Here is a 23051-nt window from a genome sequence, read left to right on the forward strand (position 1 = left end):
GTAATGGTAACAGTAGTAATAGCAGTAGTTCATAAATAAAGATGACAAAAATTAATTCTTCATTTAAAGGGAGAGGAAACTAGAAATAATCAACAATGGAGCAGCCTCTTTGTCATTGCTTAATGATGTATATGTACCTCATAAGCAAGGTTTGCTTATATACATACTCTCCTATGGAGTTTAAATTTCCAGATGAATGAATGAATGAATGAATGAATAAATAAATAAATAAATAAATAAATAAATAAATAAATATTCAGGTTAAATGGAATGGTATACATCATCATTGAACTCAGAGGGTTACAACTAAATACCTAAAATATATCAAACTTTGCTGCCCACCTTTGCTGTCTTATTAGGATGTTTAAAGCACATAAAGAAGTGTTCTTATCTTTTTAAATGCTACTAGAAGTCCATACTAAAAAAGAGAAATTGCTAAACTTGAAGATTTCTCAGGCTACCAATTTGGCCTAAAAGGTTTTCTGCCTGAAATAGGACATTAAATTCTATTAATTAAAAGAGAGATGGGGTTTCATTGATAGAAATGGGGAGTTGTTGTAAGCACATAGAAAGAAAAGTATGAATCTGAAAACTGCTAGTGAAAAAATGATTATCGGAGTTACTTTAATAGAGAAAAGTGAACAGACATGGTATAGTAAGAAATGAGTTAGATGTAGGCCTGTTATGTTTTATACTTTTTATTTGGGTATAGTGCAAATATACATGTGTGCATGTGTGCACACACACAAATTTTCACATTATAGCTCGATGAATTTTCACAAACTGAACTCACATCCAGTACCCGGTATCCAGATGAAGAAACTGTACATGGCCAGCACTCGAAATATCCACTTACATTCTTTTCCAGTCGTTCCCCAGAGAGGGTACCACTGCCTTCTTGGGGCATAAATTAGCTTTACCTTTTTCTGTACTTTATAAATGGAACATTATGGCATGTACATTTTTTGATCTGACTTCTTTTGACCAACAATTTGTGAGATTCACTCATATTATTGCAGGCAGTTGTATATTGTTAATTCTTGTTATAATGTTTTGTTATATCACTATTCATTCTGTTGCTTAGGGTCACCTGGATAATTTTCAGTTGGAGACTATTAGGAATGCTTTTGCTATTAACATTCACATACATGACTTTTGATGAATTTCTGAATGCATTTCTGTTAGTTATAATGACCTTGTAATTTGTATAAAATAAATTCCTGGTAGTCTGTATTTGAGTATCTCTTTGAAAATCCTACATATTCTGAAGCCTTAGGAGGCCTTACTAAGTTCTAGTTACTCAACACATTGCATTTATTCAAGTGATTCTCAGACAGTGTCTCTCAAGAAACTTGAGTTTCAGAAAAAAGACTGTTTACAAAGCATTAGTCTTCCGGAAGACAGCTCAGATATAGCTGCTGTAGGTAACTCTTCACAGGGGTTGGCTTTGTTTGTTTTTAGTTGATTGAGAGTGATAGTTGAAAACTGGTTTTAGTTTTAGTTTTTGTGGAATTCCACATTTTAAGAAACAATGAATCATTGTGTAAGTTCCCAACATTTCGTATTGAATGACAAAAACAAAAATCTTTTAGCATAGAGGATTTACCCACTGGTCTCTGCAACATATGCCATACTTGTCACCCTTATTTGTTCAACTAATGTGATAGGCATCGGTGTTCCATTTCATTATTACTATGAATTTTAACAAACTGAATGTTAGTGCTCAGGAGACAGATGGGTGTTTTGCATATGTTCTAGAGCAGAACAAGTCAAAACCAACAAAATGAAAATTGTTGCTATTTTCTCTTGGTAGAAAAATGTTGGATTGTTTTTGTGTGTTCAGGAAAGATTAAAATGACCTTGTTAAAATATTGTCAACAGTGCACTGTCCCTGTTTCCTTTGGATAAAGAAATGCATTCCTTTCTCCCTTAGGTAGGGAGTCACCAAATTGACTGATGTAGCAGACTAAGGATTTTCCTGAGAAACTTGGAGATGGTTTTGAGAAAACACTAAGGCTTCACTTGAAGTTCCTTCTTCATAGGATAGAGATGTTATATAAATGGTCCCATCGTGGTTTACCCAGTACCTTATTCTCTCCTGGGAGAGATAAACCCGAAGGGAGCTTTATAACCAGGGTCTCTCTTGAAAAGGAGTACTCTTTGGATGCATCCAATTTGAATAGCTCATCCTAGTCTACCCTCTTAGTAGAAAATTGGGAGTTTTTTGCAACAACACCGATCTTTTCTAAGAAAAATTTTTTACCTGACACCAACAAAATTTTTAGCTTACCCTCTGCTATTCTGACATAGCAAATTCATTTCAGGGGTGCTTTGGAGTTTTGTAAGAGTTGTCAACTCTCTTTTGGAAATTCAGAAAAGAGTTCACTCACTATGGGTCCCTGTGGAATCAGATATGAAGAACTGTTCCATTTACATAGCCCTTTTAACCTAAAGATATCAAAATCAATCTTGGAAATAATTTTCCCTGTGAACTTGATTCTACACAGAAGCCTACTGGTTAAGTTGCAATATTTCTCTGCTAGACTGCTCAGAGCTCTAATTTTACAATATTTAGAGTGTTTCCCCTCCTCTAGCCTGCCACCCTCCCTTCTTTTCTACTATTCCATCTAACAGTAGCGATAGCTGTCTCACTCACTTGGATTTGTTCTGCCCTTTCCCTGGGGTACAAAGGACTTGTATGAATCAATTTAAATTGGCCAGAAGAAATAGCCAGCAGCCTGCTTATGTTCAAATCCTCTGCCCTAATCACCAGTATGGAAAACCCATTGAAAAGACCTACACATAATCTTACATCCATTGCATTAAAGATGAAACTGCCGAATTGAAAAGATCTCAGCCAATTAGAATTGAACACATAGCTCAATAGTGTGTCTGGCAGTTAGATTTGAAAAGGCTGCCTTTGACAAAGAAAAGCACTTCTTTATGTCAGGCTGTTTAGGGTCAGAAAATAACCCAAACTAGAAACAGAACTAAAAACTTCTTATTTGCTTCAGTACTGACACCAGTTAAAGTAATTTACAGAGGCTCCTATCCCAATATCTAATTACACAGAATACAATATTTGTATACATCAGAACCACTCTAATTCACAGTGACAGGGAGCTGCAGTTGGAGAATTAGTGAGTAAGTGAGCAAAAACAATAAAACTCAAGGCTCCTGTACCATGATATATACTTTGTTCATTCCTTTTGACAAGTGTAGTATGGTGTGAATTATTTATAGTAAACGTACTATCGTGTATCCTCTAAAAGTAATAAAGTCTTACAGTTGTGAGTTTCTACAGTTTTCAGCCAATAAAAAGAAAATAACTAAAAGAAAGGAGTGGGGAGGAGTTGAAGGAAGAGTAGATTCATTAAGTTTTTTGATGAATCTTCATCAGTGGGTTATAAGTTCCCAAGTTTCTTCTATATTGAATTCTTACTTATTTGGAGTTTAGTTACTTAGTTTAGTGTGCTAGAGTAAATTATGGGTGGAGTAGAAGAAGGAAGAAACAAAAGATTTAGATGGTATTTCAAACTCTGTGTTCATTTTATGCATACTGGTTACCTTTCTACATGTTTAGTTACTCTCTCTTTTAAAAATAAATAAATAGAATAATATCAACTCTCATTAGAATGGTCAGAACTTTCATTTTTGTAGCGGGATAGCACACTGAAATATTTTTTGAAACATAATAACTATGTAAAAAGCTGCATATACTAAAATGGATAGTAGAAGAGAACTTACATTCATTACATGCCTATTACACAAGCATATACATGCATGCATAATTAAATTATCAAGATAACCCTTTAAATTGGGATTACCTTTCTATTATACATTAAAAGTTTGAGACTTAGAGCTGTTAAGTCACAATTGCCCAAACCGCACAGCTCTTAAGTGGATAGCTGGTACCAAACAGAGTTCTGTCTTATGGCAGATTTCAAGCTCTTACCACCTCGCTCTAGAATCAGATAGATCTAAGTCCAAATTCCATCCTTAGTATTTAATGATTTTGGGCAAGTCATTTAACCATCTCTAAGTCTTAATCTTCAACTTTAAAATTAGTAATAACCACTTTACAGAATTCTGAAGTTTTGGGATAACATCTAAGTGTTGGGAACATAGCAGATACTCAATAAAAATAATGATATTTGTTATTATATGTATAACAAAGATTCAGTCAAACTTCATATAACCCCCAAATCTCATAGTCTTTCCTAATTTACAACATGTTTTAGTGTCCAGTAAGAAATATGACATATTGACATATTAGAATCATTGAAGAGTTTATATCCCTGCCAAACACTACTAGACAAACCTGGAATATATAAACACATGTGTTGTTTTGATGTGTTTATATTTATTTATGAATCAAGCAATACCGTTTATCTTAAAACATCAGGACTAAAGCAAGATCAAGGAGGTTTTGAAAATCACTAATCAAAATATTTAAAAAGTAACTTAAAAGCATTATTCTAATTTGTATGGTTGCATGAAGATATATTTTAAAACAATACTCTAAAACTTTAGCACAAATTTGCAAGTCCCTTTAGTATAGCTGGGTTTCCCCCTCAGTCATGGACAAGTGTCAGAGGATTTGTAGCCATGTTTTCAAACCAGCATACCAACTAACATGCTGGGTCTTTTAAACCTGGATATCTGAGAAGTATGCAAAACTCAGCAAGTCCAAAATTGAAATTAATATCTTTTTTCTCCTCATCAGTCAGTTTTCCTACCATATCTCTTATTCATTCTGTCATTAATGGCACCACCATCCACTCAGTCACTAAGGTCAGAAATCTGGATTGATGCTTGATGATTTTTTCTCCCTCAATCTGCCTTTCTTCATATCCATTCAATCAAAAATTCTCATCATTTTGTTTCATAGGTACATTTTAATCCATCCTTTCTTCTTTATTTTTACTGTCATTGTTTTAGTTCATAACCTTATCATCTTTCTTCTGATCCATTTTAATAGCCTCATAACTTTCTTTCTTTCTTTCTTTCTTTCTTTCTTTCTTTCTTTCTTTCTTTCTGTCTTCAGCATCTTTGATTCCATTTTTTAACTATAGTCTTAAAGAAGTATTCAAGGTGTAAACAGGGCCATAGCATTCCCCAGCTTAAAATCTTTCAGTAATCCATTATTATCTATAGTAAAAGTTCCAGTGTATTTTCATGGCAAATCCTGTGCCCATGCCCTGTGCCCTCCTATCTCTCAAACCTCATGTCCAGTCACTCCTCTCACATGTGTGACCCCACATGCCGCAATCATCGTTACATTCACTGCATCACTAACATTGACTCAGGGTTCACTCTGTGCCAGGCATATTCAAAATATTTCATATGCATTAACTCACCATGTGTACACAATTACTCTGTAAGACAGTATGTATTCACGTGATAGTAATACAAAATACTTGTTCTTCCCATATATACCATGTTGTTCCATGTTTCCAAACCTTTTCTCATACAGTCCTATCTCTACACCCTCCCCATCCTCTCTACCCTACTCCACGCTTTCAATTTCTCATTTCTACCTAACGTTCAAAAGTCAGTTTACAGAGCCTCTCTTCCTGAAAGTCTTCCCTGACATTCCAGGCTAGCATACATGTCCTTTCATTATGTTTTATTAAACCATATGTGCATCTCTATTTCTATATTTCCACTTCATATTGAAACCCTGTGTCCCTTACCAAACTATAAACCTTTATTTTATTGTCAGCTGGAAAACTTTTTGTTGTTTTTCCAAGATTTTATTTAAATTCAAGCTAGTTAACATATAGCATATAGTTTAGTATTGGTTTCAGGAGTAGAATGTAGAGATTCATCACTTGCATATAACACCCAGGGCTCATCACATCAACTCCTTAACACCCATTACCCATTTAGCCCATCTCCCAGCCCTCTCCCCTCCATCAACTCTCAGTTTGTTCTCTATCATTAAAAGTCTCTTGTGGTTTTCTCTCTCTCTGTTTTTACCTTATTTTACTTTTCCTTCCCTTCACCTATCTTCATCTGTTTTGTTTCTTAAATTCTACATATGACAAATTATAAACTTTTTGAGAGCAAACATTTGAGATATTATTTTTTGTCTTCCAAAAAGCTAATTCAATGACTGATTCCTAATAGGTGCTCAATATATGTTTTTTGAAGTGGATTAGAGAATAAGCAGATTATTTCAGTCATAACGTTCTGTTCTATGTCTCACTAAATAGCATCTGGTTTGTCATAATATAGTTGATGTTTTCAAGAATACCACTTACCACTATTCTGTTGTCTATGTAGATATTTCTTTAAATATTGTGGGTTTCTTATTATCTGTGCTTAAATTTTAATAGGCAGATGATTTCAAAGTGTGCTCTAAGTAAATCTCCTATTCCTATGCATTGGAATTGTGAAAATTTTCCCTCTGTCTCTAACACTATTCTCCTCCCCTTTTGCGTAATCAACTCATATTCATCTTTCAAGTTCAGCTTAATAGACAGTTGCTCAAGGAACTCTTTCCTGAATCCTCTAGCCTACTGTGAAATAACACTGCTATGCACATTCACAGCATTTGCTACCTTTTCCTTCCTAGAACTTGGCCAAATAAAATTTGAGTCAGCATTTATATAATTAATTTTTCTCTTTTCTACTAGAAATTGTTTATTACAAGATTAAGGACATTTATATTTCAACATTAATCTCTCATACCCAGTTCTATTCATTTATTCAAAAAAATATTTTACATACTTAATATGTGATAGACACTGTGCTAGGAACTGAGGTGAAACAGTGAGTTAGACAGTATTCCCTTGCTCTTAGGAAGTTTGTGTTTCTAGCAGAAGAGACAGGTCATAAGCAAGAAAACAAATAGAAACTATCAGATAATAAGTCCTATGAATAAAATTAAAAGGAAACACAACAGTGAGTAAAAAGTTTAGGACACTATTTAAAACTGAGAAGTCATGGTGGGCTTCCCTGGGAAGATGTTACTTGAGCTGGTATTTAATGGATGCCCAATAAATATCTATAGAAGGAAAAGGAAGGCAGGGAAAAGCCATATAAGAAGAAGAGAAAAGGTGGAAAGAAGAATGCTAAGTGACTTGGATTATATAGTGTTCTTTTGGCAAAAGCATTCGTGATTGTGGATTGTTATCTCAAAGTGAAGAAGGACTGACAGCATTCTTGTTTGAGCCTGGTGATTAAGGGACAAGAATATGGGGAGAAAGGGATGTGTGTACCCTTTCTTATGAAAGCATCTTTCAGATTTAAGTGATGAGATGGTGTAGCAAATCTTGAATTTTTCTTGCCTCTAATTTAAATGACAGTGTTTAGGCCAGAACTGGCAGGAGGAAAAACAAACATCAGGAGCCATCCTCTGGTCCCACTTTTCAATGCTTTTGGAAGATGAGTTTTTAACATGCAGGCAAGGGGAGATAACAAAATTGAGCAAAGTCTCATCTATACCATTACTGTGAAAGTTTTCTTCTTTGACGCAGTCCAAAGAAAGGCTGAGACTGCTCCTTTCATCACCTGGGCATTTTGGACATGTGAAGTCAATAAGAATTCCTTAGCTTATGTAATCAAGACCCAATCCCTGTGTTCTCCACCTCAGACCCAGGGGGCTTCAGAGTCACAACATCTGGGAGAAGATCTTAGTACCAGTGTCGTTTACTGTTAATCTTCAGACCTAGTACTTAAAATAATTTTTCATAGCAATAAACAGTATCTGTTATTCCTAAAATGAAGTGGTGGGGGTGGAGACACAACTTTATAGGGATATAATAAGATGGGTCCGTTTCCTTCTTGAATAATTAGGAACCCTCTGTTACATACCATGACATACATAGTAAACTGTCTATGTAACAGCCCTTTGAATGGACATGTAGCCTTACACAACAATCTAGATTTTAAGATACAGATATTCAGAAAGCTGAAAGCAAAGCAATTTGCGGTTGGGGGAAATAGCTCCCAAGTATAAGGAAAGCAACAGGAGATGAATTAAAGGGAAAACATGGAATTTGAATGGTACAGACAGACTGGAAGAGTGGGGCTCAAGATATGAAAGACACTCCAAGCTGGCAAAAACCTTCATGGGCTCCAATGAGTAATCCTCCGAATGTGCAAAGCATTATTATAACTGCATTAGGTTAATAACATAGCAACCTCCTGTTTTGGGTAAAATACTTGGATGTAGATAGTAAATTCTTAGATATGGGAAAACATTTTATTTAATTAGTGGAAGTTTGATTATCTCTGGACGTGTTCCATTAGTGTGCCTTGGTTATCTGGGTATATCCATTATCAGGAGTTTGCCTTAACAAGTCCATTTAGTGAGTTCCATCAAGGCATTTTTCTACTTAACTCCTTGTGCCCAAGTATCAGGGAGCTGGGCCCTAGTGGTTTTCAGGTTTCTTTGCATACACTTTGGTAGTTTGTCAGAGCAGTGATAGCAGTGGAGAATTTCCCATACATGTGCGCCTCAGCCCATAGTTAGCAGGAGGTGGGAAATCAGGCGGAGATGCCTTCCAGAGCCAAGGGGCCTCTTGGCATTTCCCTGGCAGCCTCGTGCTTATCATCAGCCAGAACCCAGGCACTCATTAGGCTCTTGATGAAAAGCATCCCAAAGAAAATGCCAGCAAATTGTGCCACTGTGCTGGCAGGAAATTAAAACTGCTCAGAGCAAGTGGAGCCAAGAGAGCTGTTGAAATGAAAGGTAACATCAAGGGTGTGATCACGGACTTACACAGACGGTCAGGATTCAAGATGCGACTTTCTGCTTCACTAGGGAAAGCAGGAGGCCCTCTCCCTCTCTGCTGTCAGCCACAGTCAGTCCAACAGAGAGGCTGAGACAGGCAGGATGTGGGCTTTGTGAATTAAGCTTTGTTATGCTTGGGTAAATGCTTGGGGTTTAGGTTGTTTTATTTTTCCCAAAGGAAAAACGGAAATAAGATAATTTGTTTTGTTTTGTTTTGTTTTGTTTTGTTTGTTTTTTGTTTTTCTTGATCCCAAACACTTAAAGACCAAATTAAGTAAAAGAACAACTGAAAGCAACACAGGTCCTATTAAAGTGGGGGCAGAAAGCATAGACAGGAGCAGACAAACCTCAGAACCTATGAATCTAGCAGCAGGACAGATGAAGGGGAATTTTAATTCCAGATAACTTTTTGTTGGTTGTGTTACTTCTATCTTGAGATTAAAATGACCATCAGCCCTGGGAAAGAAAGGGAGGTGCACAACAGGAAGCAGTACCAACACGCAAACAGAGCACACTGAAATTTTCATCATACTGGGGGTGGTGGCAGAGTAATGCCCCCCAAAACTGTCCAGGGCCTATTTCCTGAAGTTTATGAGTATGCCACCTTACATGAGAAAGGGGAATTAAGGCTGCTAATTAGCTGACTTTTAGAGAAAGACTATCCTGGATTATCCCAGTGAGCTCTGTGTAATAGCAGGGGTCCTTAAATGCAGAAGAGGGAGGCAGAAGCAGAGGTCAGAGTCATGTGGAGTGAGAATGATTCAGCCAGCCATTGCTAGCTTTGAAAATCTAAAAGGGGGGCCACAGCCAAGGAATGTCAGTGGTCTTTCAAGGCTGGAAAAAGCAACAAAATTGACCTTCCTCAAGAGCCTCTAGAAAGGAATGAAGCTTGCCAACACCTTGCTTTAGCCCATTGAGAGCTATGTCGGACTTCTGACTACCAGAGCTAGAAAATAATACAGTTGTGTTGTTTAAGCCACTAAGTTTGCAGTAATTAACAATAGCAGCAATAGAAATGGAATATATTGATGTTTAGAAAATTTATCTGAAGTTCCATAAAGGAGTTTCCAAGTTCATTTACAATTCTTGGCAAAACAGTAAGGCAAAAAGCAGTGAAAAGATCTGAGAGGCATATTTATATCTTAAAATTGTTAGGCCTATCACATGCATTATCTCAATCTTTACAACAGCCTTACGAGGGTGTATCATAGTTCTAACCTGTAAATAAGGACCTTTTTTAAAAGGTAAAACAAGTCATGTCCTTCTACTAATTAAAATCCTTCAGGGGCACATAGGTGGCTCAGTCAGTTAAGCATCAGACCCTAGATTTCGGCTCGGGTCATTATCTCACAGTCGTGAGATGGAGCCCCACATCAGACTCCTGGTGAGTGGAGCCTGCTTGGGATTCTCTCTCTCCCTCTCTCTGCTCCACCCCTGCTCACTCGCTTACATTCTCTCTCACTCAAAATAAGTAAATAAACGTTAAAAAAAATCCTCAAGTGTTCCCCATTTCACCTACATTAAAATCCAAACTCTGTCGTAAAATCCAAAACTCCACATCAGTAGCATCAAAGTGTGAACTCCTAATCAGCATCACTTGGGACTTTGTCAGAAGAGCAACTCTCAGGTCCCACTGTAGACCTTTCAGTCAGAATCTCTGGGGGCAGGGCTCAGGAATCTGTGGTTTAACATGCTCTCCAAGTGATGCTTAAACACACTAAAAAGTTTGTGAAGTACTACCTGACGTGATGTGCACTCATCTGTTTCTCCAGCCAAGTCTGGAACCACTCTCATCCTTGCCTGTGATGCTCTGGCCACACTGGCCTTCTTTCATTTCTGAAGGTGTCACGTTTGCTCCCATCTTGGAACCTTTACATTATCTGTTCCTTCTGCCTACTAGTCTCTTTAGAAATTTGCCTATTGGCTAATGCCATTTGGGTTCTGAGGTTTCCCTGATTGTGATCACGGGAGAATCCAAAGAAAAAGTGTGAATAGGACTGGCCTCTCATTATTTCATCATAACCTATGTCTGTGATTTGAGAAAATTATAGATCTACCAGTCACAAATTGAAATCTGCGGATAAGAAAATGAACACCAGTTGTTAACTCGGTAGATTTAAGTTTTGCTACCAATTTTATTAATCATCATCACAATGTTGTTTTTCTTGAAGAAGCTGGTGTTGGGATATTACATTTGGAAAAGCTTTTTTTTTTAATGTTTATTTTGTTTATTTTTGAGAGAGAGAGAGAGAGAGAGAGAGAGAGAGAGAGAGAGAGAGAGAGAGAGAGAGCGGGGGAGGGACAGAAAGAGAGGGAGACAGAGAATTCAAAGCAGGCTGTGGGCTGCCAGCACAGTTACAACACCTGGTTTGAACTCACAAACAATGAGATCCTGACTTCAGCTGAAGTCGTTGGCTTAACCAACTGAGCCACCCAGGTGACCCAGGAAAAGCTTTTAATGCTAGTTAGTATCTTAATTACTCCATCTCATGATCTTGCATGCTCTATTAAAATCTTTTTCTCTTTTTGAAGGGGGATTTGGTAAGCAGGCATAACTCTCAGCATATACTGTATACATTAGCTAGGTGTTTTCTGAATCAATGTTAACTATGCACCCTCTGTGATGGATAAGCACTTCTGCTTTCTCAATTCCTAAAGTGTACCATTTTTACAATGAGTTCTGTTGCATTTCACAAATCTTTTGGCAGGGTCTTTAAGGCTGACTTTATTTTTCTCTTGTATAAATTAGCTTCAGTAGATTATTTTTATAGTTAAAACATAATACAATATCAAAAAGTTTAGTTCTATTTAAAATCATTGTTCTACTCAGAGGAGCATTTAGCATTTCTAATCTTACACAATAAGTACCTATTACAATTAATAACACCCCCCCCCCCCCCGCCTAATTTTGGTGGTGTTATGTAGTAGAAATTTATTTCTCGGTTGTGTAAAAGTCTAGTGTGGGCATTTCTGGTCAGTAGATGGCTTTCTTCCATCTCCCATCTCCCAACCATCTGCATCCAGCAAGCACATAGGGAGAGTAGAGAAGGTCTTTTTCTAAAAGCCCAGAGTTGGAAGCAGCATCACTTTTGCTCATGTTCCCTTGGTGAGAATTTCTCTCAAGGCCATAACTGGATGCAGGGATGATAGGGCACTGACCTCCCAGGGTGGACAGCCATTCCCAGTGACAAAATCACTACATGAATGGGGAGTACAAATATTGATAGCAAGCCAACCAGCTGTCTCCTGTCACAAAAACCTATGTAAATTATCTTAGGGCCATGTTATATACTGCAGTTGCCAATGAAATGTAATGTTCAATCAAAGCAAACTCATCCCTCTTTCCTGGTTACCATATGTGCTTTTCACCCTTTTAATGGTGCCCTTAGCACCTCATATTTCCTCATTTAAAAATTCTCATCATTATTCAACTACACTAAGCTTCTTGGGGATAGAACCAGAGTCACTGTTCTTTGTATATCCCCCACCCAATATAGTGCTTAACATAGAGTCTCACATGTAGTAGAGTCTCAGTGAATTATTTTGACTGACTGAATGAATGAAAGTACTACATTCCTATTGCAGTATATTATCTCTTAAGATAGAGCCTATGCTTCAAGCTGTCTCTAGTCACTTTTGAGTTATATGGTGAGCTGAATAAATCAAACAGAAGTTAAGACTCTTTGTCCTTTTTGTCTTTTCATGAAGGACATGATCCGATTGTCACACTCCTGAAGCATTATAAGAGACCGCAGGATGAATTGCCCTGTAATGAATATTCTCAGCCTGGAGGAGGTATCACTTTCTTACTCAGTTTTTGTTGTTAGTACAATATTGTGCCCAAAGGTAAACCTTTTTTTTTAATGAAATTTATTGTCAAATTGGTTTCCATACAACACCCGGTGCTCATCCCAACAGGTGCCCTCCTCAATACCCATCACCCACCCCCCCCTCCTTCCAACCCCCCATCAACCCTCAGTTCATTCTCAGTTTTTAAGAGTCTCTTATGGTTTCACTCCCTCCCTCTCTAACCTCTTTTTTTTTTCCTTCCCCTCCCCCATGGTCTTCTGTTATGTTTCTCAGGATCCACATAAGAGTGAAAACATATGGTATCTGTCTTTCTCTGTATGACTTATTTCATTTGTTTCTATTACTATTATATTCCGGGGTTAGAGAGGAGGGCATGTCAGATTAGCTTTATTTTAAGAAAACTTATGTCTGGGTGAGGCTGAAAATAAAGAAACCTTCACTTGGGGCACCTGGGTGGTTCACTTGGTTGAGCATCCAAGTCTTGATTTTTGGCTCAGGTTATGATTTCATGGTTTGTGACATCAAGCCCAGCATCTGGCTCTATGCTGATGGTGTAGGGCCTGCTTGAGATTCTCCCTCTCTCTCTGCCCCTGCCGCACTCATGCTCTCTCCTTCTCTCAAAATAAATATACTTAAAACCAGAAGAAGCCTTCATTTAAGCTGTTTTTCTAATTTACCAATCTGCAGTTCCTTCAGGTTTAACTAACATTCCCTGGACTGGGTTTCTATGAGGCTTATGCATGACTAGGAAGGGCTGGGTGAGCTGAGAGCAGTCATGTTCCATTTTAGTAATCTATTAAGGCAGGCCAGAGAATATCATACCCAGACACAAATTAAATCTGTTGAAGTCTGCTAGACCTTGTTTTTTTGTTTTTTAATCTTTTTGTTTTCTCTCTAAATAAACACTCACTGTGCAGTTTCAGTATACAGAGAAAGACCTGGGTTAAAGCTATATTCTCACTTGGTTTTCTTAGCAAATTTCTTTTGTCACCTGCTTCTTTTTATAATGTTTAATGTTTGTGTAGAAAAAAATGATGGCTACCTTCAACTCTATAATCTAATTTGATTTCTAGATGGCTCCTATGTGTCTCTTCCATCTCCCTTGGGGAAGATTAAAAGCATGACAAAAGGTATTTCAATATGGGACAATTGTTACACTTTATCACTCAGGATAACAATTGGCTCACATACAATAACTTTCTATTTTGTTTCACATATTATACATGATGACTATTTTGCGTGCATAAACAATATTACCAACAAGCCATTCTTCCCACAGTTAATCTTACCTCCGTACTATTTTTCATATGGCATCTTGCTTCATGAAGGTATAACAGTGAGAATTTCATAAGTATTAAAGAAAGATCAAGTTCTTAAAGACGTTTGTACTTTCAATGAAATCTAAATTACCAATGTTAATATCTTTGAGGAGAATTGGGAATAGGTTTGCCATAGGAAAATAAATTTGAACAAAGAAGTTATTTTTCAAAATACCCCAAATAAGTAATACCTTGGAAAATTCTTGTGTGGATGCTGCACATAGAAATTAATAGCATTGAATCAGGAAAATTTTTAAAATATATAATTCAACTATAAATTTATATGTAACTATTTAGAATTTGAAGTTTTTTTAAAAATTATCTTTGGTTTGGGATGTTTCCTCTGAATGATTCACATACTTATTTTTTGACATCTAACTGGCATCCCTTTGAGATTTAGCTGATGGATATTTGGCTAAGCCTACTGTGGTATGCTTCTGGGGTTGACCAGATAAAACTCCTTATCATGATGTGATACGAACTGTACTCCAGGGTTGCCATGTCAGGCAGACAAGCTAGTTATTGATCAGATTAGGAATAAACCCTTAGCCCTGATAACAAAGGTCAGAGAACAGAGACAGAAAACTAACATGATTTTAATGCAGGGAATAGGGATCATTTGTGATAAGGTTTTAGTATCTCCAAAGAGTCAACTGTATTTGGAAAATAGATGTTACTGGGGAATGACATGTTTCGTTAAGTAAAGCATGTATGTAAATCATGTGGACACATCCATGTGTGCTTTTTAATCTTAAAAAAGAAAATAACAATTCCTATTTGCAGAGAAGGCAGATGTCCTCCTCCTAAGGGCTGGATTACCCTCACATTTTCATCTTCAACTCTCAGAAATTGAGTTCCATGAGATTATCGGCTCAGGTAACCTAAGAAAACACTAGTCTGCTGTTAGTTTCAAGAGCTCAAGATAATATGTGTTTATTCATTTCTCTTAAACAATTTTAGGTTCTTTTGGGAAAGTATATAAAGGACGGTGCAGAAATAAAATAGTGGCTATAAAACGGTAAGCGAGCAAATGAGAAAATTTAGTATCAGACTGGAGTTGTGAACTTTAAGAAGCATATGCATGGCAAGCCCCTTGTTTTGATCCATCTGTTGACTGAGGATTCCCCGCTCCTGCCATTTGCAGTTACCGAGCCAACACCTACTGCTCCAAATCAGACGTGGATATGTTTTGCCGAGAGGTGTCCATTCTCTGCCGGCTCAATCATCCATGTGTAATTCAGTTTGTGGGTGCTTGCTTGAATGATCCCAGCCAGTTCGCCATTGTCACCCAGTACATATCAGGGGGTTCTCTATTCTCCCTCCTTCACGAACAGAAGAGGTATGGTTCTCTTGTTCTGACTTATCCTTTTAAGTGTCATTGGAATTATCCTTGCAACACTTCAGAGACTTTCTGCTTGGATGACCCTTTACCTTCTGACATCTCTGAATGCTAGGAAAGGTAGCATTTTAAAGATGGCTAATAATTTATGCCCAAGAATTATGTTTTAATGAATAGAAATATTTCTGTACTTTCTTAACAGGAATTCAGTTGAAGATAACAAATCCAAGGAATTTAAATTAGCAACTGAAGCTTACACTAATTAAGTTAATATGACATACCAATAAAGCAGATATATGTAAGCTCAGAATAAAATAATTATCAGGGGTCCAAGCATTTATGCTTTAAAGTTAAAAAAGAATAGCCTTGCACAATCAATTCTAATTCACTTCCTAGATATATGCATACAATAATCAGAGTGTGGTTTTTCTCAGTTATTAAAATAGAATCAATTTTATGTTATTATAAAAAATTAAGTATAATATTATAAATACTATAAACTCAAGTAAAATATTTTAAATATGTGGGTTGATATCTAAACTGATTTAGAATTAAGCATTTTCTGATGTGGAAACCTATTTTTCCAGATTTTTTTGAATTTTTAGCTTAATCTTCAATAAAGCAAAAAAGGCTGAAAGATATACAGAATAACAAATCACACACACACCATTGATTTCTTTTAGAAAGATGTGTTATTGGCTTTGACCATTTCATTCTCACTAAATCTTTTTTTTTTAATTCTAGGATTCTTGATTTGCAGTCTAAATTAATTATTGCAGTAGATGTTGCCAAAGGTATGGAGTACCTTCACAACCTGACACAGCCAATTATACACCGTGACTTAAACAGGTATTCCCCCCACCTCAAATAATGAACATAGGATTGTGTAACTAACTGGGAGTCTAAGACAAATTTAAATGTCTGTTCACTGAAGATACAGTGCAAATCAGCACTGTGAAGATACAGTGCAAATCAGTTTTCTTCTTTGTGGGTAAGGGGAAAGGCTACTTTAAGGCTAGGTGATAGAAAGTTTTGTCATTGTCTTTTACAGAAATAGAAAGCTATATAACTGCCTCTCAGGGATCTTTCAAATCTATGAGAAATGGCCACAAAGAGAATGATGTCTGTAAGATTCACCAGCTAGCTTGTTCTCAAGTCAATAAAGTCAGATCAAAAATTTAGGTCAAAGACTATTATAGCAGGTCTCATACAAAGTCAGGTATTATAAGAGGTCCTGATTTAAATTACCTACTTTTGTGCTACCATTCTGGTATTTTTCTAATAGTAAATTCAGCCAAAAACACAGCAGCTCTATTACCTAGTTTTCATGTGAAGTTATTTTCGTGTGGGTCAGAGACTTGAAACAAATACGGAATTATAGTATTCTAGGGGTAAAACCCCAAGGGATTTCAAAAAAACTCTAAAAAAATTTCTTTTTTAATGTTTATTTCTGGGACAGAGACAGACAGAGCATGAGTGGGGTGGGGCAGAGAGAGAGGGAGACACAGAATCAGAAGCAGGCTCCAGGCTCTGAGCTGTCAGCACAGAGCCCAACACAAGGCTCAAACTCACAAACCGTGAGATCAGGACCTGAGCCAAAGTCGGTCGCTCAACCAACTGAGCCACCCAGACGCCCCTCAAAAAAACTTTTTAAACAGTGAAAGCTTTCTAAGCAAAGTCTTACAAGAAGGCCAATATACAAAATGTAGCAGCTTTAGTTGAGGGCAGAATGCAGAGTACAGAAATCTGTTCACTTACCATTTTCTACTGCCCAGGAGGGAGATCCCCAGGCCACGTCTGTGGAGTCCCAAAGGTACTGTGGAGAAGAGCTGGACAACCACTGATCTAGTTTATGAAACAAGTCAGATTATTCAAAGGCAATAATTTTCATTGAATGATTATCAATAACATTCATATAGATCCCATACATAATCTTTTGTATAAAGTCCACAATTCTGAGACTACTAACAAGTAATCACTCCATTCAGCCTTTTGTTCAACAACTATTTGGGGATCTACAATGTTTGAAGCCTTTATACTTGGCCCATTAGAGCTTATGATGTGAAGCTGCCATACACTCCATTCTCAAGGGCTTTTCACAGTTTTAGTAAAGCAGAGAAACATTTACCTAAGTATGTTTTAGGTATAAAGTAACAAGTTCCATAAGAGAGACATTTTAAAATTCTATAAAATTTCAGAAAGAAGAATATTAACTACTTCTGAGGAATTTAGAAACATCTTCATGAAAGAAGGGACATTTGAACTTGGCTCCAAAGGATGGGTAGAATTTGGGAGAGTAGCCTAGGCTTAGAGAAAATATTAAGAAAATAGAGATTAGAATGTTAAAGGCATATACAGGAACAATGAGTAGTTTAGCTTTAGTGGATGAAGTGTCTATGAATGTATGTAATATGTGTAATGTAGAAAGCATATGATTGGTAAAGAAATTCAGGAAGATAAATTGGAACAATAGCACAGAAATCAGTGAATCCTAGACTTTAGGTAGTTTAGACTTTGTTCGGTAAGAAAGTAGGCAGTGCAAATGGTTGAGCTAGGAATCAGAAGTTTGGAACTGTGTTATGTAATAATTAATCTAGCATCATTGGAAAAGATCAACTTGATGGGAAAGTCAAGAAACTGATGAAGCAGTGGTTGCAGTAATCTAACTGAGAAGTAATGAAAAGCAGAATTTTACTAGTGGCAGTGGAAATGAAAGGGAGGACATATTAAAGATAGGGGAGATAAAATAAATTAGATATGAGAGTGAATCTTAGATATTAGAAGTAAATGTGTGTGAGATTTAATCCATTTAAAATCATTAGTTTTCATACAAAGGTCATTTCTTTGTTGTTATTAGGTCTTTGGGGTTTTTTTTTACCTCTCTTTTAAAAACATTTATGTTAATAAATATTTTTTTCTTTGAGTTTCAGTAAAAATATTTAGGTAATAGATTTAAGTGATAAGTTAGCATAATATAAACTGATGATTTGTGAGTTTTAGGAGTGTTATCTTATCATCACAACCATTTTTCATGTGGTATTAAAACAAATGAGTGATCATCAAAAGTTTTGTCTTGCTGTAACTCTTCAGTTATGGGGCAATTGAATGTGTATTCTGTTGCCCTGTGAGTAAATGCAAGTTGTTACCACCAGGTTGTAAAGCAGGACCAAAAATATAAATGATGATTAAAAGTAGAAATAGAACATTTACTGTGTAACAGATATGTTTATATTTGCAATTTTTTTCTGTTTCTAATAATTCCAATGCTTTAAATCATACCAAAAAGTCTTCAAATTTTATAAAACACTGTTTCATAGGTGCACTCAATATAATAGAGTCCCAAACTATTGCATTTATTATTTGTGAACTAGTTTTTACTAATCTTAATCTGCCAACAATAAAACATTCAGTTTTTCAGATTAATGCAGATATAACACTGTATATTGCTCAAAAGAGTATAAGTCTTTCTGCTTAGAGGGCTTACTACACTATGGTTGGGTACATAGAACACGTGCCCAGGAAACAATTTATTTCCCATGTAAGGTATAAAATTACTAGGAACCAAAATGATTAAGTGGCAATTTTACTGGAAATCAAAGGATTTCGAGTAAGTCAAAGATCAAAGTAGAGTGGAAAGCTTCCTGGAGGATGTAGGGCTAAAGCTGGACTTTGAAGAATAGGCGTGTATCTTCCCTCAGTGTTCTCACAGCATACTAACCCTTGCAATGAAAGAGGTAAAAGGAAAGATGCCCATCAGAGTGAGGAACTCGGACAAGTTTGAGTTTTTGTATTGAAATGACCTGTTTACATTTTTCTTTTTCCCACTAATCTGGGTGTGTCAGGGCTTCAAGAGCAAAGATCCTTTTCTCTTTATCACAGAGATGTTCAATCAATGCGTTTTTAACTGAACCAAGTTCTAGGGGCGTTTTGGTGAATATCGTTTCAGGAAGCAATGGCATAGTTGGTACAAGTATGGCTACTTTTAGGTAGTCTAATTTTCCCAATACTTTTTTATGGTGCAAAGTAAAGAGGCTGTTTGAGCTTATTGATCAGCTTACAGAGAGGGGACACTTCTGTCTTTGGTTTTGTGGTTGTTGATTTATATGAGTGAGAGGAAGGAACTCTGCCTTTCCTTTGGCAAGCTTCTCACCATACAGGTCTGGAAGTTAATTTTGATCTTTAAGTATGTACTAAGGAGAAGTTGTAGGAATGAGTAAGGAAGTGGTTCTTTCCAATGATGATGATTAGAATGATGATAATACCCACCATTTATTTACCACTCACAATGTGAAAGGAGTTCATGTATGCTCAGTTAATCTCACGACAATTCTATAACATAGCTATTATTATCTCCACTTTACTGATAAGGAAACTAATTCCAAGGTGACATCCATAACATACAGTATTTTTAACATTATATTATGCTGTCCCAAGAACAACAAAACCAAGTCAGAACAGAGAGATAGACAGAGGTTGATGGTACTAAATAAGCATCATCAGCATTTACCAACTTTGCTTTTTGTGTTTCCTGTGACCCAAATAATTTCTCATGTCATCTCCTTGTGTTTCTGTGTTCCTGCTTTATTTCTTCTTTTATAACCCATGTTCTTTTCGTGTGGAACAGAAAATCTATATAATATGTTTCCTTTGGTCTATAGTGTTTAAATATTTTTTTAAAATTTTTAATATTTATTCATTTTTGAGAGAAAAAGAGAGAAAGAGCACGAGCAAGGGAGGGGCAGAGAGAGAGAGAGAGAGAGAGAGACACAGAATCTGAAACAGGCTCCACACTATGAGCTATCAGTACAGAGCCTGATGTGGGGCTCGAACTCACAAACCAAGAAGATGACCTGAGCCGAAGTCAGACGCTTAACCAACGGAGCCACCCAGGCACCCTTAAATATTTTTTAAATGTATATAGCGTTAGACAGGAATGCACTTAACAATTTGTTGTAGACCCCACTACCTACCAACTTACCAACTTATACTTGGCCCAATTTATACATTCATTTTGCAGCATTGGAGCTTGCAAAGCACGGTTTACAGCTAATGGCTTTGAGCCTTTTTACTGAATACAAACAGCTCTCTGTGTTTCCTTGGAAAAGTACATTTTCCAAATTGTTTAACATTGAAACCAAAATATCATTGAAAACATATATGGATCAAATGAATAGTCTTTTCCCCTGTATAAGTATATATAACAACACTGTATGCAATGAAATAGTGATACTTCATAGAGCAGCCATTGTACTCCCATGAGATATGTATATCAAAGCATTTTGTAAACTGTGAAGCACTATACAAATGACATTTGCTATTGCTATTAACCCTTCACTTGTTCCCTTATATGTAGAAGATGGAAAATACTCTACAATATTCTCATACTTATCAATATTTCTTTTTATGTAACACAAGTAATTAGTTGGGGGTGTAGGTCTACATGTGAGAAAGACTACTATTGATTTTTGAGTGTCAGCTTCTTTGGGTATCAATAAAGGAAAATAATTAATGACAATTTAAAAACAGCCAACTTACTCATGAATAATGACAGATACCATAAACTGACAAAGCTGGTAAAGGCTAAAAGAAGGTTAATTTTGAAGATCACATTTAACTAAATTTGTGAAGGTTTCAAAAAGCATGAGAAAAAAAATTATTGGTAAAAAATGTTAATAATTGTTTTTAAGCTGATATGTGGATATGCCTTTCAATTGAATACACATATAAAAGCCTTGCATTGAAAAAAACTCAGTCAAGTACGAATAAACAAATTGTTAACAGTTTCTTCTAACTACTGAACTGTTGGGTACAGTGGTATTCCTTAGTTCTTATAGTCTACTCTCAGCTATGCCTTTCCCTGGTGACTTTCCCAATAAGTGGTTATATAGAGTTTAATATTCACTGGCAAATATTACCTTGCAAAGAATTCTGAAGTTCTAAATGCAAGCCAATTGATTACAGTGCAATAATTATAGTAGATCATGAAAGAGAATCCACTGAAACTCATGAAATCCTTCATAACTCTAGTTTGTAATTCTCTAGTATTAAACTGGTCACAGTGACATTTTAAATTTTGTCAAAATTTTCTCATCCATTTCCACTTTCAAACTGGAATGAATGAATTAATTAATATGAATACTTGAGTGCTTAATATGAACCAGAGTCTGTGCTATGCCTAGGGATACAGCTGAGAATGATAGCCCTTAGCATTTTTTTTCTAGAAGAGCTTGGAAGCTAATGAAGTATTTTCCCAAATTTCCCTATCATAAGCATCATCTGGGACCCTCATAAAAAAAACAAGGGGTGCCTGGGTGGCTCAGTCGGTTAAGTGTCCGACTTCAGCTGGGGTCATGATCTTGCGATTCATGAGTTTGAGCCTTACATCCGACTCTGCGCTGACAGCTCAGAGCCTGGAGCCTGCTTTGGATTCTGTGTCTCCCTCTCTCTGCCCCTCCCCCACTTGTGCTCTGCCTCTCAAAATAAATTAAAACATTTAAAAAAATTAAAAAACAAAAATTCAAAGACTCCTCCTTTAAAGGCACAGATTGAGAATGTCCTAAAATGGGCCTAAGAATCCATACTTTTAAACAAGATTACCAGCTAATTCTTATGATCAAACAAGAAGGGGAAATATTGTCCTAACAGTTTTCTCAACCCCAGCTGCACATTAGAAAATGTGGGAGAACTTTAAAAAAAAAACAAAAACCTGATGCTTCTTTCATCAGAATTTCCAGAGGTGGGGCCCAGTTACCATATTTTTATAGAGCACCCCTGGTGATTCAACCTTTGAGAACAACCTTCAAGTCTCATGGCAATTACACTAACCATTTGCCATACAGTCTCACCCTTCTCTGCTGCCAGAGTGGAGTGGGAATATTGAGGAATTAATTCATAGTAGAATTCTAAATGTTTTGAGAATAATTGCCCAAAGTACAGTATAATCATTCATTCATTCATTCATTCATTCATTCATTCATCTATTTAATAATGAATGCAAAAGACTGAGTCCAAAGGCCCATGATACCTACAAAATAGAGTAGATCCCAAGACCCAGCAGTTTCCATAGGAGTTGTGCTATGTATACTTAAGGTACTCTGGAACATCTAATTTCTAATTTATGGTTAATACTAAAAAGTTCCCAGGAGTGTAGAATCTTCAAAGGCAGTCAAAACAGAAGTATAAGTTTCAATATTGGACAATTGCAGTACACACAGGTGATATGGATATTCAAGACTATAAACTCTGGAAGAATACAGAACTATATATAATAAATCAATACACATATAGAAGGATAAAGACTCATATAAATTGTGTCTGTGTATTATGTATCAATACACATATAAGCATACACATTTGCATGTTTTTGTAAGGCTGCCAGCCTTTCTCAACTGGAATCCTGAAGGAATTAAGCCCTATGGAAATGATTTGAGGGACAATTTTCTTAATTCTCCCAAGGATGAGACATAGCTATACCATCCGAGATACATAGACGAGAAATGTATTCATTACCTACAATGGATGCCTTAGAACTTAGGGCCTCAGGGTTAAAGGGGTACTAGTAGTTCTGAAATGTTTTTGTCCAAAAATATAATGTGAGTTCAGATTTCCAGATTAATTTTTAAAGCGATCTCTGTGCATTTCATTACTGCTTTGAGTAATAGGGGAAAAAAGACACTAAACTATTCAGTTTTCTAAGATGAAATCTGAATTTGTTAGGGTATTATCTGCTACAATAATAGACTAAAAAAAAAATGGATAATGGTCCCAAAACAATAGAAGTGTGTATCTTGATTATGTGAATAAATAGGTTGTTGGTGTGGCACCTTTCCATGAAGTCACT

General features: G+C 36.3%; 1 protein-coding gene across 1 annotated transcript in view; it reads left to right on the forward strand.

Moving 5' to 3' along the window:
* LOC122480639 (serine/threonine-protein kinase TNNI3K) overlaps window positions 1-23051 on the forward strand; it is a 291341-nt gene that overhangs the window by 109437 nt on the left and 158853 nt on the right. The window contains exons 12-17 of the mRNA XM_043575277.1: window positions 12452-12538; window positions 13627-13683; window positions 14656-14748; window positions 14833-14890; window positions 15017-15211; window positions 15956-16060. Coding sequence (XP_043431212.1) covers window positions 12452-12538; window positions 13627-13683; window positions 14656-14748; window positions 14833-14890; window positions 15017-15211; window positions 15956-16060 — 595 coding nt within the window. The remainder of the gene's footprint in view (window positions 1-12451; window positions 12539-13626; window positions 13684-14655; window positions 14749-14832; window positions 14891-15016; window positions 15212-15955; window positions 16061-23051) is intronic.

The sequence above is a fragment of the Prionailurus bengalensis genome, chromosome C1, assembly GCF_016509475.1.
Source record: "Prionailurus bengalensis isolate Pbe53 chromosome C1, Fcat_Pben_1.1_paternal_pri, whole genome shotgun sequence".
NCBI classification, from domain to species: Eukaryota; Metazoa; Chordata; class Mammalia; order Carnivora; family Felidae; genus Prionailurus; species Prionailurus bengalensis.